The sequence below is a fragment of the Chamaea fasciata genome, unplaced genomic scaffold (assembly GCF_029207755.1).
Source record: "Chamaea fasciata isolate MVZ Bird 193981 ecotype frontalis unplaced genomic scaffold, bChaFas1.0.hap1 SCAF_1, whole genome shotgun sequence".
NCBI classification, from domain to species: Eukaryota; Metazoa; Chordata; class Aves; order Passeriformes; family Sylviidae; genus Chamaea; species Chamaea fasciata.
In genome coordinates this window covers 124,117,358-124,134,598 of record NW_027094086.1, presented here as the reverse complement: position 1 = coordinate 124,134,598, position 17,241 = coordinate 124,117,358, and the positions used below count along the sequence as shown (strand labels likewise).

At 40.7% G+C, this 17,241-nt stretch overlaps 1 protein-coding gene across 3 annotated transcripts in view; it reads right to left on the bottom strand.

The window, feature by feature from the left end:
- Positions 1 to 12,876, bottom strand: part of CRPPA (CDP-L-ribitol pyrophosphorylase A) — a 111,313-nt gene extending 98,437 nt beyond the window's left edge. For all 3 annotated transcript variants that reach the window (XM_066196433.1, XM_066196451.1, XM_066196443.1), the window contains exons 1-2: positions 12,644 to 12,876; positions 5,346 to 5,625 (exon numbers count right to left, since the gene is read on the bottom strand). In XM_066196433.1, coding sequence (XP_066052530.1) covers positions 5,346 to 5,625; positions 12,644 to 12,804 — 441 coding nt within the window. In that variant the 5' untranslated portion in view covers positions 12,805 to 12,876. The remainder of the gene's footprint in view (positions 1 to 5,345; positions 5,626 to 12,643) is intronic.
- Between the last annotated feature and the right edge of the window lie 4,365 nt (positions 12,877 to 17,241).

Sequence of the window (17,241 nt, the reverse complement as noted above, 5' to 3'; positions counted from 1 at the left end):
CATCAAACATTACGCCTTGTTAGGACTAAGACTACAAGTATTTACCAACAATGCATTAGTTTTCCATTCAACACAGAAAACAATTAACAACTTGGCTGAAAAGGTTTTAATTTCTATGGGACCAAAAATGCCATAAGCTATGGAAACATCACTATGCTTTCGATAGTTATCCACTAAAAAGGAAAAATGCACTGCATAACTGGTTTTTGTACAACAGTAAAACAACACTTAATTTCATCACACATTCATGAAGGGCTGCTAAGGAGCTCCTAATCATTACAATAATGTAGAATCAAAAAATAGTTTGGGTTGCAAGGGACCTTTAAGGGTCACGTAGTCCAACCCTGCTGCAACGAGCACAGATGTCTTAAACTTTGAGTGAGATCACGTTCCTCAGCCTTGTTCAACCAGACCTTGACTGTTTCAAGGGATGGGGCATCCATCATCTCTTTGGGAAAACTCCTCTTGTGTTTTACCACCCCCACTGTAAAAAAATATTTGTCTCTATCTAGTCTAAATCTACACTTTTTTAGTTTTAAATCATTACTACTTGTCCTATTTCAACAGATCCTGCTAAAAAGTTTGTCCCTATCATTCATATAAGCCCCCTTCAAGTACTGAGAGTCCACAATAAGGTCTCTCCAGAGCTCTCCTGTCTACCCTAATTGACCCTAACACTCTCAGCCTTTCATCACAGGAGATGTTCAATCCATCTGATCTTTTCTGAGGCCCTCAGCTGGACCTGCTCTAATAGGTCCACATCTTTCTTGTGCTGAGGGCCGCAGTGCCAGATGCAGTACTCCAGGTGGGTTCTCACAAAAGTGAAGTAGAGGGACATAAACACCTCCCTGGACCTGTGCTAGCCACACTTCTCCTAGCCCAGAACCCAGTTGGTTTTCTGCCTGTAAGCGCATATTGTCAGTACATGACCAGGATGAAAAGCAAGTACCCCACGTTCTTTTCTGAAGTGTCCTCTTAACCCTTTCATCCCCCCAACCTTTACTGATACAGGAGCTTGCACTTGGCCATGTTGAACCTCAGCATTCAGGAAGATCACAGGACTACTGCTTGAGCTTGTCCAGGTCTCTGTGCATGGCATCCACCCCTCAGGCATATCAACCATACCACTCACCTTGGTGTCTTCTATATATTTGCTCAGGGTGCACCTGATCCCAGTGTGTCTGCATCAATGAAGAAGGTATTAAAGAGTACTGATCCCAGTATGGACCCCTGAGGGACACCACTTGTCACCGAACTCCAGCTGGACATTGAGGCGTTAACCATTATCCTCTCAATGCAGCCATCCAAACAATTCCTCCTCCACTGAACAGTTCACCCATCAAATCCTTCTTTCTCCAATTTAGTGAGAAGGAGATTGTGGATCACTGTGTCAAAGGCTATAGGGAAGACCAGAGAGGCAGCATCCATAGCTCTTCCTTGTGCTGATGTAGTCACTCCACTTCCTTGACCACTGATGTAGTCATTCCAACATCGAAGCCCACCAGGTTGGTTCAGCAGGACTTGCCCTTGGTAAAGCCATAATGGCGCTCTCTAATCCCCTCCCTGTCCTCCATGTGCCTTAATAGGCTAAGAGCATGTAGGTCTTAAAATGCTATTTTATTCTCAAATTGATGAATAACACCCCTACAATTCACTAATAATTATTTTTACATTGACATTAGTCACTCTCCTAAAGTGCAAAACTCCTTCCATTCATGTCAAGATGGTAACAGTAACAGCTCATCAGTTCTTGATTCTGTTTTTGCACAGGGGTCTGACAGGACAGTGAGAGCCCTGCAAAGCATCAAGCATACAATGAAAACAGAACTTCTGAGAACACAGGCAGAGGATAACTTCAGATGACCTAGTGTATAAATAGGAAACAAAAACGATCTTGTCACTGATGCAGCCTTTTCAGCTGGCTAAAATCAGTCTTTGAATATAACAAAGAGAACAAAGACCATCTGTAAAATATTCTATGTAAGGCAAAACCATAAGAGATAAGAAAACCAAAAGATAATTGTTCCAGAGAAAAAGTGCAAAGAAAGGTCAAAGGGGGCAGAACCACTCCAGCATTCAGTTCCCATTCCAGTACACCACACCAGATCATCTTATTTAACCACCCAAGTCTTCCTTTACTGTCAGTGAAGAAAAAGAGTTGGTTTTTGTTTTGCCACCCACCAAGTTTTGCTAATGTAACTCAGCAAGCATAGATAACAAAATAAGCGGGTGAAACAACAGGATCCACAGTGGTCCATGTTTTCTGCTCCAGCCTTCTGCTACTATAAGAGTGATAATGGCACCACGAGAGGAAAAGGCTGAGCATAGCACATAGTGTTTTCTGTCTGGGGTTATTATTTTGACCGACTGCTTCTGTGAGTAGGAGTCCACGAGACTGAGTAGCACTGTACCGTTGTATTGGCATGTAAGCTTTGTTCAGGTCCTTGCTAAAGCTCAGAATAAAGTAATGATGTTAGACAGCTTCCAGAAACCAGCTTTTAAGAATGCCATTTTGACTTAGTCCTTTCAATATAACATAATTTACTCTCAAATCTAGTTTATGTTAACTAGAGAAAAAAAAGTCCTTGGATGTGCCTACTTTTTGTAAACTTACAATTGCAGAACTGACAAGTTCCCCCCCACCTTCCTCATTTTTTTTTCACGTAGGCATTTTTCATTTTAGTTATGTTGTTTAAAATGCAATTTTGGCAATGAGATATTGCTAGAGGCTTTGGACCAATGCCTTCTGAAGCTTCCACTTTTCCCAGCTTTTACTGGCTATAAAGAATTTGTTTCTAGAAACATATAATTTTAATTGCAAAATTACCCCCAAAACATAAATGGAATTTAATTGGTTACAAAGTAATATTTTAACATAATCAAGGAGTTGTTTGGGGGGTTTAAGGTATAATTTATTAGTTCTGGTAAAGGTACACATTTTTATTCCCAGAGGCAAATAACAAACTGATTAGTAAGCATAATAAAGCAGTTTATTTGTCTGAAAATTGGCAGCCAGAAGTAAAATAACTCACTTGATCAATTGCCATTATAAAGAACATTAAAGCTTCTCATAATTATGTTATCTATATGGTATGCAGACATACAACAATACAGCATTACCCCTATTAACACAAGTCATTTAATATGATGTTTCTGCCAGGTTTTGTACCTTTCTACATAATGCAAGAGGAAGTAATTACTTTTTGTACTGAAAGATTGAAGAACTGACATCCTTTTAGATATGCAAAGAATTTGACCATAGGAAGAACTAAACATGATAGCTGCTCTGGATCAATTTTTTTCTGATATTCAAAACCATACATACCAGTTTTGACAAAGTCAGAGTTTTCCATTTAGTTCTTCAGAATTCTGTAGTTCTCAGGTGGAAACAGCCACCTGTCTCTGGGAAGGTGGTTTTCCAATTTGGTACATAAAACTAAATTCTCCTCATGTTCCTTAATTCAATTACTTTGTCAGGTAATTATCAACAGCACCCAGACTTTAGAGACTTCAAGCACACATCTCTCTGATGGTCCAGCCTTGCTGAAGTCAGTGGACCTCAGCCAACACAGAAAGCCACCACGGAGCACACAATCACCACACATATTTCAGACAAACGTTATGCAATGGAATAGACTGTTATACATGCACATAATCACATTTTTGAGATCAAATGATACTTCAGTGATCCCGGTTACAAAATATTTACCAGTCAGAAGTTAAGATGAACTAGAATACACTGACTTGAGAAGGTCCATGGAGATTGCCTTGGTTCCCCCTACTTTTCTATTTTAAATACCTTACATCCAATTAAAAAGAAAACCAGGAGAAAATATTATACTAAAATCACAAAACTCTCAAGAAAAAAGTGAACAAGTTAAATTCAAATGAGATACGATATACTTTAGCATGTAAAGACAACACAAACACATTCAGAAAAGTTATTCTCATTTCAACCCAAAACCAGATCAATTAACTCCACTCTTCTACCACTCTCAAAGAATCACATTTAAAACTGATTTTCAAAGATGATTTACTTTAAAGTCTTTGGCAGACAATCAATTCTGAAATCCTATTCTGTGCTATATAAGAATGAATTTTAACAAGATTTTTTGACCTAACAGAATTTAAGTTTTAATAACTGGAAGCCTAGGTTCTAGATCACTGAAAACTATAGAGCAGAGTTTCTATTTTATTGCCATTTCTTATTAAGCCCATCTACAAAACTATAAACCTACTAAGAAGAGGCACAACATATTTAGAGTTGCAACAATGTTCTGAGACTTGACATAACTTGATTTTCATAATAAATATTTTAACAAGCCATATATTCCCCTTCTACACTATGAAGGTGTAGGAGCACTAAGAAAGCACCACAGTTCATTCTTTGGACTCACTATTCTACTGTCAAAGTTGTGAACCACCTGTCAACCATCTTTTACCACATTTTCTGGAAAAGGCAAGCAGTGGTACATTTTCCTAGTTTTCTAGTACCCAAACAATCTCCTATCACAGATGACTTCTACCTCAAACCATGTCCTAAAAGCAGGGAAGCATTATGCATCTTATTATTGGAGAATTCAAAAACAAATTGAAGACAGCAAATTTTGCAAAGAAGCCTATGGCTAAGATGTGATTTCTTACATCTTTGACTTAGACAGTTTATCTAACAGTTCCTCTTGATGCTAGTGCATGCCTCTCCTATCCTTCTACTTGCATAACACGACTTCTACCAACTCTTTCCCTTCATATATCACTTACTTTTTCAGAAATCTTTTTGGTTTCTGTGAGTAATCCCAGTCCTTAGATGCAGTGTCAAACAGGAGAATATTCAGCCTACAGCTGGAGGCTTCCCACTTACCCTGTTTTCCAGCAGTTTGCAATGCTTACAGGTTCTTTTGCTACTTATTCAGGATTTACATATAAGTTTGAGATGAAAGCACAAAGTTTCCAAGTCAACCAATGCAGTACACACACTCTTTGGCTATTATTAGTAATCATTAACAGAACTGCTATAGCATCAGGTGATAATTCTGCATGGAAAGAAAAGGTAAACTATCATTACATATTCTATCTTCCAGCTAACAAATTGCTGATTGATTCAAACTCTTGACAGTCTCTATGACAACAATTATTCCCTGTAGCAAATAATACCTGCAGCATTTAAAAATGTCAACCACCCCCACCTGACCTTTCTGCATAATAGGGAACCTGGATCTGTTCTACTTAAAAAAACCTCAACACACATTAATAAAATTACTAGAAAATTCCTGATTTATCACTCATGGTTTTAAGCCGTACAGTATAAAGGACATTACAGAGTTGCATTGCTGTATAGTACATACCCCATGTTCTTTAGCAGCCATAACCACTTTTGAAACAATATCTTCTTCAACAAAAGGCCTCACAGCATCATGGATAATCACTACTTCTGGCTTCTGGAGCAAATGGCTGGAAAATTCATTCTCTGCAAATACTTTCAGTCCATTGAATATTGACCGGTGACGAGTTATTCCACCTTCTACTACTGTAACTCTTTTGTGGCCATATTTTTCAATGATAGTCTTCATTGTTTCGATATTTTCAGGAGAGACCACCACAATAATGTCAGATATCCAACTTATCCTAGAAAAATCAGTGCAAAACCAGAGAAAGTAGACATGAATGACTAAATAAAAGTGGAGATATATGAAACAAAGAAATTCATAACAATGAAAATGCAAGATGGCTAAATAAAGCACCTCTTGATATATTCAAGTCCATGTTTTTGTACTCCGCTCCTTAAGGGAGAGTTATAACAGAAGATTTATGCCAACAACACTGGAGTTCTGGAAAGGGACTTGCTTCCAACAACCACTTTGTGGAGGTGCACATTCTGATAAATCTTCAAAAGCCTTGAAACCATTTCTTACTCCAGCATCATTCCTAACTTCAAACAGAACCTCTACATCTAACAGCGACAGTTTGCTAATCAGTTTCCAATAAGCTGGTAAATCCTGTGGCCTGGAATACTCCATGTTCTAGCAAAGCACATGGTGTACAAGAGAATAAGACAATCAAGAAAAAGCCTGAAACAAAGATCACTATCAAGACAGGCATGAGCAGTAATTGACAGAATGGTAATGAATGAAAGCTCTAACACTTTAATATTGACAGGAAACTTTATACTGGTAGTTTGAAATATATATATATTTATAAACAGAAAGATTTCTGCTGTAGGAAGCTAGAAACATGTAAAAATGTAGCTGTGCTTGTTAAGAATACCATATGGAAAATACATTTTTAGAGATCTCCAAGATTTTACTGTTGGTATCAGTCTAGCTCTAGAACTGAGGGGTTGTGTAGGGGGAAGTGAATGACCTACAGACCACAAGATTAAAACCAATCACAACTGAAGCTAGGTTGAAGTCATACTTCTGTCAAAGTATCTAGGAATACAAATTCTAGTCATATGTGGCATTTCAAAACAACAGAAATACCAAAATTCAAATCCATTGTAGTGTCCTATTTTCTAAATGCCTATGTAGCGAACATAAAAAAAAAAAAAGTTGTGTTCCCTTTCTGTGTCCCCACAGATGGCAGAAGAGCATTTTAGCATGCCAGACAAGAAACTCACCAGATGATCAATGATTAAAGAAAAAAATTACTATGTTAAAATTACCCATATGTAGAATTACCATGCATGCTAGTTACACATGCAAGTAGGGAAAAAGAGAGACAAGTACGATGTACTGTCTCAACTAAAACTAGTAAAGCTACTGAAACTAATATTGCAGACACAATAAGAATGAAGGTACTAAGAACTAAATATTTCCAGAAAAATAAGAGTATGAAATTCACAGTTCAGAAACACACAGGCTCAAGATACTGATTACTGTAATGACACATGAGAAGGCATTGCCTGGGAACTATTCTTACTTCAAAGCAAAATTAATCTGTGTTACAGGCCAGTTGCCTAGAAATACATGAAACAACAGAGCATCTTCCACCTTGTGCAAGGAGGGGTGGGGGGTTGTAATTAAAAATACTCTATGGAACACTATTTCAATGAATTGTAAAATAACTATTTAAAATAAAATAAAGTGATATTAACATTCTTCAAAATAAAAATACTTGTCCTTACGTTCATTTTACTATTCGCAAAGGCAGAAAATACAGTCAAACCAGTACATTCTCAGCATTCTTTAAGTATTGAAGTATTTGAAGTTGCTCAAATGTAAAATCTGAAGCCTTGTGGTTTCAAGCTTCATTTCAACTTGTCTTTCACCACAGGTCAATAAAAAGGTTTAAAAATCTCTCATATGATTTCTGGCATACTCTTATATCTAACTACAAAACACAGCACTTCTGCATGACTTCAACTTGGAACTAGAGCAAACTAACTGGATTCTTCTCAGTTCTTCTTTTAAATACTGAGAGTCAGTCAGTCTTTTAACAAAGCAAAATTCAGGAAGAGCTATTTCACACTAAATGAACACAAGAGCTCTGCATTTCAGGTTGCAGAAAGACTGTAGCCTTACACAGTACCCAGAAACTGGGAAGTATGCACAGTCACTGTGACTGTTTAAGAGCACTGACACTGCCCTTTTTGGAGTCAAATGAAAGCGATTATGAGGCAATTGGGTAGTACACAGCATCTTCTGAGAAGTGGGGAAGAGAACACAAGCACTGGCCCAGCCTGTGACAAATCTCTGCACAGAGGGGGTGGAAAGGATCAAGGCCTCCAGTGGTACAATACACCAAAAAGTGACAGGATGCGGTCACAGCTCCACCCTGTGTCTGCATAAACACATTTGTAAACTTGAGTATGTCCTCCTTAAACTCATCCTGGACCCACGGTCTACAATTAGAGCTGGGATTTAGGGATGTAACATATTCATGTAAGAGCATAAAGGTATCCTCTAGATTGATTACATACAGAACTGCTTAGGTTTTGGCCCACTAAAATTCATGAAGAGTACTAATCCAGTAAAGTGTGCTACAAATTTCAATGAATGAAAGCTGTGCACCACACAGGTTGCTAGCTCTTCTGAAGATCTGCCTATGGAAATGTTGCAAACTGTTTTAAAGAAGTAGAAAGATATCAGTATACACCCAATCTGGCAGTAAATTCATCTTTTTTCCCTCCCTCAATTTGTCACACCCTTTCCTTCAGAAAGATTTCATACTAAAATAATAATAATCTACTGAGGACCTGCTCAAATCCAGTTTAAAAACAGCATTTCAAACACCATTTCAATTTTATAACTAATATTGGCTCAAGCTTCAGAAAGAATCAGCATGACACATGAAAAAGATCACAGTGCTGTATCCCAACGTGCTTTCACAACACACAACTCCAGTGCTTCCATACAACACAGGCTGTGGCTCCAAAGTGGAAAATCAAGTCTGACCAAATGAAACAAAATGACAAGTCCAGTTACAATCACTTCACAACTGCCTCGGGAGGACCCCAATAGTAGCAGAAAGGAAACAATGAGGCAGAAAAGGACTGTATGTTCGTTTCCTGCAGCTATCCTTCCCATCATCACCTACGCGTAGACTTTCTGCCTAGTAAAAAATAGTATTGTTCCATTAAATTTCAAACAGGACTACAAACACTTATACTAGACCTGAAAGTAAGGGAGCTCGTTAACTCAGCAACAGATTAAGCTATTCCTTCAAAACACAGGCTGCAGAGGAAATGAAACAAGCCGACTTTGAAACTGTATAGCCTAAATGGCATGCGAAGGTACAAATGTGACCCAGATTTAACCCTCTACCAGTTCACTCACATAGAAACCAGTGCTGAAATTTAACATAAGGCTTAAACACTCACACTCAATCTCTTGCAACTCTCACTCTGCCACTAAAAAAACTATTCAATAGAACCTACTGAGACCAGGAAAACACTGCCAGAACCAGGCAGTCGCTGCTGAGATGACTTCAGCAGTGTTAGTATCTTTCACTGTCACAGAAACTTTCAGAGGTGTAAGACAAATCATTATATTACTTTTGCTAACCTTATTAAAAACCAAATGAGAAAAAGAAGCAACAAGAACAAAATCCACATGCAGAATTCAAGCATAACTCCCTTTTGCTCCATAAAAGCCTTGTTATGAATTTATTGATATATGAAAAAATATATTAATACAAATGTGTCTCTTACAGTACAAAAATGGAATCAGGAAACTTTTATGGTATATAGTTTGGATGATCTCACATACAGATCTCAATTTTTTTCCCAGAAATAAAATGCTCCTTATGAGTCAGACATGACAAAAAAGATGCCCCAATAAAACTTGCTATTACTATTTTTTGCTCATAAGCTATTTAAAAAAAAAAAAAAAAAAAACCAAACTAAAAAAAACCACACCACCACGCTAATGACAACTGGACAAAAAGAAGTATCAGAGTAGATCCATTTAACAAAACTGTAATTGTGTGACTTATGCAGCCAGTGAATACGCATCAATCAATGGAGAAAAATATTTGGCAAATAACCATGCAGGACACTTCCAAAGAGAAGCTCCTTTGGGAGCTTGCCCAGGGGATTTTAAGAGACCTCCCTCTGTTTTGAGATACTACAATAAAGAAAACAAAGCTGTCTGAAACCTTTATGGAAAATTTTAACTCTGCCAGTGAAGATATTAAGTCTGCTTTCCTCTTTTATAACTACTCATTGTACTTGCAACATCTGGTGAAATATGAGCACAGCAAGAATAGCAGCAGTATATTTGTTCCACAACAATTTTAAAATCAATCTTTATCTTAGTTTGTTTTCCTCCCTATAGACTTAGTAAAATATGTGTGCACATGTGCATACAGAGCTAAGATTCCTCCCTGTCTTAGAAAAAGAATTGAAAAGATTCTATTCTAACAAACATGCATACACCAAAAAAAAAAAAAAAAAAAAAAAAAAAAAAAAAAAAAAAAAAATCAAATTAAGGAAAAACTCTGCTAGTTGTTACAGAAGCCAAAACAAGGAATGCCATTCCAAATCAGTTGAACTTGTTGCAAACGCCTTGTGTAGTTCAACAAAAGCAGGAACAAATCCAATGGGAAAATGAGACATTTAACTTTTCTAATACATTTTAATTTTAGCCCAAAGGTAGGGCCTGACCTTCCTATCAGTGCCACTGCACTGGCAATTAAAACCGATTTTTCCCTACCCTAGTTTTGTTCATCTCCTCCTCCTCAGGGTACCATTTGTGATTATTATTGGCAGGCCAGTGCTCTACATGCTGTTATCCTATTCAACAGGATGCACTGCTTATTCATTCATGTCTGCGCTTGTCTCATCTGCCCATTTTTCCACATTGATATTTAAGAGTCTCACTACTTTCAGCCGAACAGCATAAAAATCTTTTTCTACTGATCTTTAAAGAGCAAAAAGCAGCTGCACATCCTTGAACTGTTCGTGTATTTCTGTCTATACTCTGCTACCTCTTTTCCAGATTTAAAAAAGCTTCAAAGTAGCCACACCAGCTGAGATGTCCAGTCCAACAAAAGTTATTACAGGCTAATGAGTCAATGACTCATTCAATTACATCAGGTAAACCACAGACATGAGAAGACAGTACCAAACTAAACACAAAATCTGCCATTTCTAGGTAGATGATGTGTTAAACTGCAGCTCCTCAATATTACACGCTTGCACTTACATACGCACAAAGCAAGAACGAGGTACATCCTTCACAGTTTCAGGGCCAGAAGTGAAAGTGTTGAGATGAAAATGAAAGCCATCCCAAACTTTGGAGTACATCTGTTCCCAGCACCTCATATACATCTATACCAATCAACACTCCAATTCAGCAGAGGTGGCAGGAAGCTCTGCCTGACAGAGCTTTGGCAGGGGTTATTGCTCTTCTAAGCAAAAGCACCAAGTTGTCACTCTCACAATCAGCTTGGTTGAACTGTATAACTTGAAATCAACCTTCTCATTTTTTGCAGCTTTAGGACAAACGTAATACTGTTGCTCAAAGTACAGCTATTTTCTCAGAGCTTGCTGGCAGTAAAAATGACTTCTTTTTTTTTTTTTTTTTTTTCTAGATGCATAACATTTCCTTCCCAAACCTCACTCTGTTCTCTTTTCCAGGTCTTCAATACACTGAGTGAGGATATAATTCCTCTCTGTAGATTCCCATGACATTTTGACTTCCCACAAAATTAAAGCTGTGGCAAGCCTTGGATTGGACGCTTTGCTTACTGATGTGCTTAGCTTTTCAATTGGCTGCTGCTGAAAATTAAATAAAGAAAACAAGCAGTATTTCTTTCATAAAGTAACAAGTGACCTGAGGGAAGTCTTGCTAGGTGGGAATGGGAAAAGAGACCAAATTTTGAAGTTGCACAAGTTTCCATGTGTTCAGAACTTTGGGAGATGCTGGCAATTTTATTTCTTTCACTGATCTCCACACCTCCCCATTTATTCTCTCTAAAATCTAAAGGTTTGTTTTCCTACAAGTTACTGCAACACATTCAGAATTCCCCTTGACACTCTACTCCTACCTGTGGTGTTTCAAGTGACACTAGATACAAGACTTACATTATGTTAACATTTGACCATAATATATTAACTCTTAAGTCACATGCCCAGAACTCAACAGCCTTATGGAAAGGAAAAGCCTGACTCCTAAGAAATCCCATTACTTTAATTCTTTGCTCTAATATGGAATCATAGGGTTAAGGGTTGGAAGGCACCCTAAAGATTATTTAGCCCCATGGGCAGGGACAATTCCCACTAGACCAGATTGTTCAAGGCCTTATCCAACTTGGCTTTGAATGCTACCTAGGTTCGGGCATCCACAACCTCCCTGGGAAATACCTGTTCCAGCTCCTAACCATGCCAACAGTGAAGAATTTTCTCCTAATACCTAACCTAAATTTCCCAACTTTCAATTTGTACCAGCATTCCGTGTGGTATCACTATAACATGGAAAAGTTACACCTGCACCTTCACACTACGTAAGCCATCAGCTTCCAGCCCAGCAACTATAATTTAAACATTTTGGCTTTGAACTTCCTGCTGATGCAAGGTGTTTTACCATAGCAATAGTGAAGCATAATGCAGGGCTGTACATCAGTGAGTTGATTCATCCCATCATGAGGAGTGGATTATTTTTTGAAGTCTTTGGACACTATAAAGACCATCTCCAATGGCAATGGCAGAACAGATCTCTTTTCAGGGCTGATGGATAGTCCTCCGACTGTCTCCAACAGCTGCGGTGGGCTCACAGCTCACCAAACCAGCCACTGCAGTTACACAAACCCTCGAGCTTCGAGGCTGAGGGGCCTCGAACAGACGGATTTCCAGGAGCTAAGGAATGCGGCACAGCTTCGAAGCATGGACAGGGCTGCGGTAGGAAGGCGGAGAAGCCACCCGGGATGGCGGCGCTAGAGTCAGGCTGGAGTGGGGGAAGCACCCAGGTCCCGCCCGGGACGTCTTCCCAGAGGAGGGGGCCTATGGGAACACACACGTTGTTCCCTTCCCGGTCTGACCGTGCGGGGAGGGACGGAGAGACACCGCAACGCAAACTAGACTCGCCCTAGTGCCCAGGACCTGAGGCGAGGGCAGCGGGGGTGCCTGCGCCCCTCTGGGGCCCGGCGAGGGCCGGCAGGAGCCCGCGGGGCGCGGCCGGGAGCCGAGCGGCGCCGAGCTCGTTACCTCTCCATGGCCCGCACCGCGTAGCTGACGAGCGGCCTCCCCTGCACGGCGCAGAACTGCTTGGGGGTGGCACCGCCCAGGCGCTCCCCGCTCCCGCCCGCCGGCAGCACGGCCGACACAGACATTCCGCCGGGCGCGGCCCCGCGGCTCCCGGACTCCATCTGCGCCGGGCCCGGCGGCGGCTCCGCTCCGCTCCGCGCCCCCCGCGGCAGGAACAGCGCAACCGCCCGCCCGCCTGTTTTATTCGCCCACGACGTCCGCGATCCAAAGCATTCAGCGCCCGCCCGCTCGCCTGCCCCCGGCGCGCACCGGGCCCTACCGCCAGCCCCCCCCGCGCTACGCGAGCCCCCGCAGAAGCTCCCCCGGGCCCCGGCAGCCCGCGGGAACGCCCGGACCGCGCCGGGGGAGCGCCCGGGGCAGGGCGGCGCGGCCGCAGCGGGCACACAGCGGCACTGCCCGGGCACGGCCGCCATGGGCCCTTTAAGTGCCCGGCAGGCGGGCGGCTCGGGGCGGGGCCGCGCTGAGGGGCGGGGGAGGCGCATCCATCCCTGTCCCGCCGGGAGCGGCGGAGCCGCGGAATGGGGCGGGGGTCTTGTTCCAGTGAGGAAATAAACACGGCGCCAGTGGGGGAAAGCAGGCCGAACCGTGCGTCTTCGTGAGAACCCAAGAGGCTGGCTGAGGACACCTGCTGAAATGTGGTGATTGTTTCCCTTCATCCTAGGAGGGGGAGACTGAAGTAGGATCATACTGGAATTGTTAAGGTTGGAAGGCCTCTTAAGTCACTGGCTCCGGTCGTTTGTCCAGCATGGCCGTATTCACTGTTAAACTGCATTTCCCAAGTGCTACATCCACACACCTTTGGAACACTTCCAGAGGTCGCGACTCCACTACTTCCCTGGGCATCCTGTTTAACGTCAGCCCTTTCAGTGAAGATATTTTTCCCAATATCCAACATAAACCTCCCCTGATGCAACTTGAGACTTTCCTTTTCTGTCCCTTGCTACTTGGGAGAAGAGGCCAATTCCCACCTAACTCCAACCTTCTTTCAGGGAATTGTAGAGAGTCATAAGGTTTCCCCTGAGCCTCCTTTTCTCCAGGCTAAGCAGCCCCAGCTTCCTCAGCCGCTCCTCACAGGGTTTGTGCTCCAGACCCCAGCCCATTGTCTCTCTCTAGACACACTCCAGCACCTCAATGTCTTTTTGGAAGTGAGGCATCCGGAACTGGACACAGCACTCCAGGTGTGGCCTCACCAGTGCCAAGTACAGCAAGACTACCACTCTTCCGGTCCTGCTGGCCACACTACTACTGATACAAGCCAACGTGCCATTGGCGTCCTTGGCCATGTGGCTCTTGTTCAGCCACTAGGAATGAGCTCCAACAGGTAAAACTCAGTGGCAGTCAATTCACTGCGAGGATCTGGGATGTTCCAGCTTGTCTCATGGTGTTACTTATTGTAAGCAGTGATGGCTGAGACATGTTTGGAAAATTCCCAGAGCTGATACCCATTAAATGGCAGAGGAGGCGTAGTCTGGTGATCACCTGTCAAGACCTTAGTGAGGTGGCAGGTGCCAGGGCAAGCCAGGAAGCTGAGCCAGTGAGTGCAGGTCAAGGTCAGGGAGGCGTCAGACCAGGTGCACTCATGGGAGGCCAACAGTAAAGACTGCTTAAAGGTAGCTTCCAAAGCAAAACAAGGAGAAGATGGTTGAGGAGAGGGTTACTTCTAGCTTTTTCATAACAGCTCTTACTAGTGGAAGAGCAATCTTTGTATTTGACAAGTTAGACTTTGTAACTCAGTCATCCAGGCTTGAAGATGGGGGTACTCAGGGCCCTGACCCTTGCCTCTGTGACATTATTTTTAGGAAAAATTCAGTGTCTGATATGCAGGCTATCCTAAAATGACCAAAGTCTTTAAAGGCTGTAAATTTTCTTTACAGACTTTAAAGTAGGAGTCATACAATAGGAGTGAAGTGATCCCTCCTAGCAAAGGCAAGACTTCACAGGTATTCTTGATACCTACAGTCACAGGAAAGTCATGCACAGCACAGGCACTTTCCATGCAGAGGTGTCAAGCTTTTGGAATGGAGACTTTTCACCAGAGAGGGAATTAGCTAGAAATTAATCTGCCCTCCTCCCAACAAGTGTTGGTCTCATTGTCCTCAGGACAGTTTAGCATGTGGGATTTGTTTAAAAAATTCATTGGCTCAGCAACTATATTAAACTGTTTATGTTCCTTTTTAGCAGGTCTTTTATTTTCTTTTCTTGGAAAGTATTTCACTACCTAATTCCTGACTGACGACATTATTTTTCTGTTGTCTCTTTTTGGGACTTCCAAGTTTGTACTGTGAGTCAGCATCACTTCATTATTATTAGATGCCCAAAATTAATTTTTCTTCTTAAGCTAGGCACCTCCAGTATCCAAAATCATCTTGCATTCTGATTTTTTCTTGCAGCAGTTTTATACAAATGTGTTCATGGCAACTTATTCTGCAGCATTCCCATTTTTTCATTGTTTTTCATATTCTGAATTCCTGTCTCAGGTCTCAATGCACTCATTCAAAAAAACCTTACCTCTTGTTTGCCTTTCTATAAGGAACAAAATAAGTTCTTTTTAGTTCCATGGCTTCTTACACTGTACATGAGTTCTGAGGAGTAGGTAAGACATTCCCAACACCAAAAGCACCTTCAGAACTGTTTTCCCCTTCCTTCTTAACATTGTGGTTTTACGTCTTCACCTACACCCACAATCTCTTGTGCCCAGTACCTTCTTTCCTGTCCATCCAGTGTTTCCCCACTTCATTTCATTCATTAATATTAACTTCTTCTGTGAAGGAACATGTGCCAATTTGGTTCTGTTTCTGCTCTAAAGTCCATTTTCCTTATTATACTAGGGATATTATGCTTGATCAATCCAGAATAAATTATATTTGATGGATGGACTTTGGTGGATGCAGAGCTCAGTGTCATCAAATCTGTTGTATATTATGGTGAGATTTTACAATCCAACCAAAAAATACTTTGAAGCTGCTTTTGGCTGCACCGGAACATCAAATGTTTCAGAAGTTTTCATGCTTTCCACAGTCCCTATGGAGTCAAAAGATCTTTGTCTTGTGTTGGTAGCACCTGGTAATTTTTCCAGAAGCCCATCAGATTCTTGGGGTCTTGGTTATACTGAATTTGTTACTACTATTTCTCCTTTTCTTTTTTTTCCTGTTTTCTTAGACAATGATATGGAAGGAAGAGCATATTTAACATTCTTATCTATTTATATTATGCTTTACATTTGAGTTAAGAAAACTGAGATTTGAGGGTTTACATTTTTTTAATATTCATTTGTTAGTAACATGCAGTGAAGCACTTTGGGAATGGAGCGACATTTTGTGAATACATAATTTATCTTCAGTTCCATTCCATTATACATTTTGTATTGAACCAATCTAATATTTGAGTTGCTGTGCATATATTTGCATGCTTGTATACAAACATTGGAAGTGGGAAAAATGTGAATTCACACGTATTGGAGGAACAGTTTTGCAGTTCTTGGCTGGGTAAAAATGGACAGAGACAGCATTTACCTCAAAGCAAGTAAAGAGCAGGCTAATCTATCATTTCTGTGCAGGGATATAACATCTGAAACCATAGCTGAAGTTTGCAATTATGCAGTAAATATGCCAATCATATGGTTGAAAAAAAAAAAAAAGTGTGTTTTTTTTTCTTTTTTTTAATTGAAGAAAGAAGATATGTGCAAATTGGAATAAAATTACAGTAGTGAAATTCACCTGACAATTTGACTGCTGGGGGAAAAAATCATCTGTTTCTATGACTGAAACTCATAATAGGGTTTTCAGAGAACATTAACTTACAGGTGTGGTAGATATCATTCAGAAAGGTTTTTGTGGAAAAATTAGTGAAATAATAAAATTTCCTGATTTAAAATTGCTGTTGAGTCTTCTGTAGATGTGGTATAGCTGAGAAATTGTCCTTTTTTCAAAACTCTTGAAGCATTTTATTTTTAGTGCAGGCAAAATAAGATGAATTTGCCTTTTCCTGACAAGCAGCAAGGTTCATTATTGTGTGTTTTAAAAGGGAAATGCATGCAGTCAAGGAATATTTTGCAAGTTAAAGTAAATTGTAAAAGCAAAATTACAACCCCCCCCACAATATACTGTGAAGGTGGAAGATCTCTAAAAGACAACATAAAGATAAAAGTATTACTAAAAAGCTGACATGGTATGTGTAGCATTCTGAGCAGTTGTGCAGGCTTTTAACCAGAACCTTGTGTTCACAGGATTGCATTTCACTAATTTTATCCAGATATATGAATTATTACTTCAGTGGTGGCAAGCCATAAAAGGAACATCCAGAGCTGTAAGGAAGAAAGTGGAATGCCAGTTCTCTTTAGACAGTTTTTGTGTTCAAGTAGTATAGCAGTCTTGGCTCTCCTGAAGTCACTGTTTACAGAAATAGACACAGGCTCCATGCCGATCTAAAGAGATTACCAAGTCCCCCAAAGGATAGAATTTCAGTTTTTATCTCGTATGTCTGTTGCTATTTGTAGCACTTTGCACAAGATCTCGAAGTCTTAGGCTTCATGGAAAGCA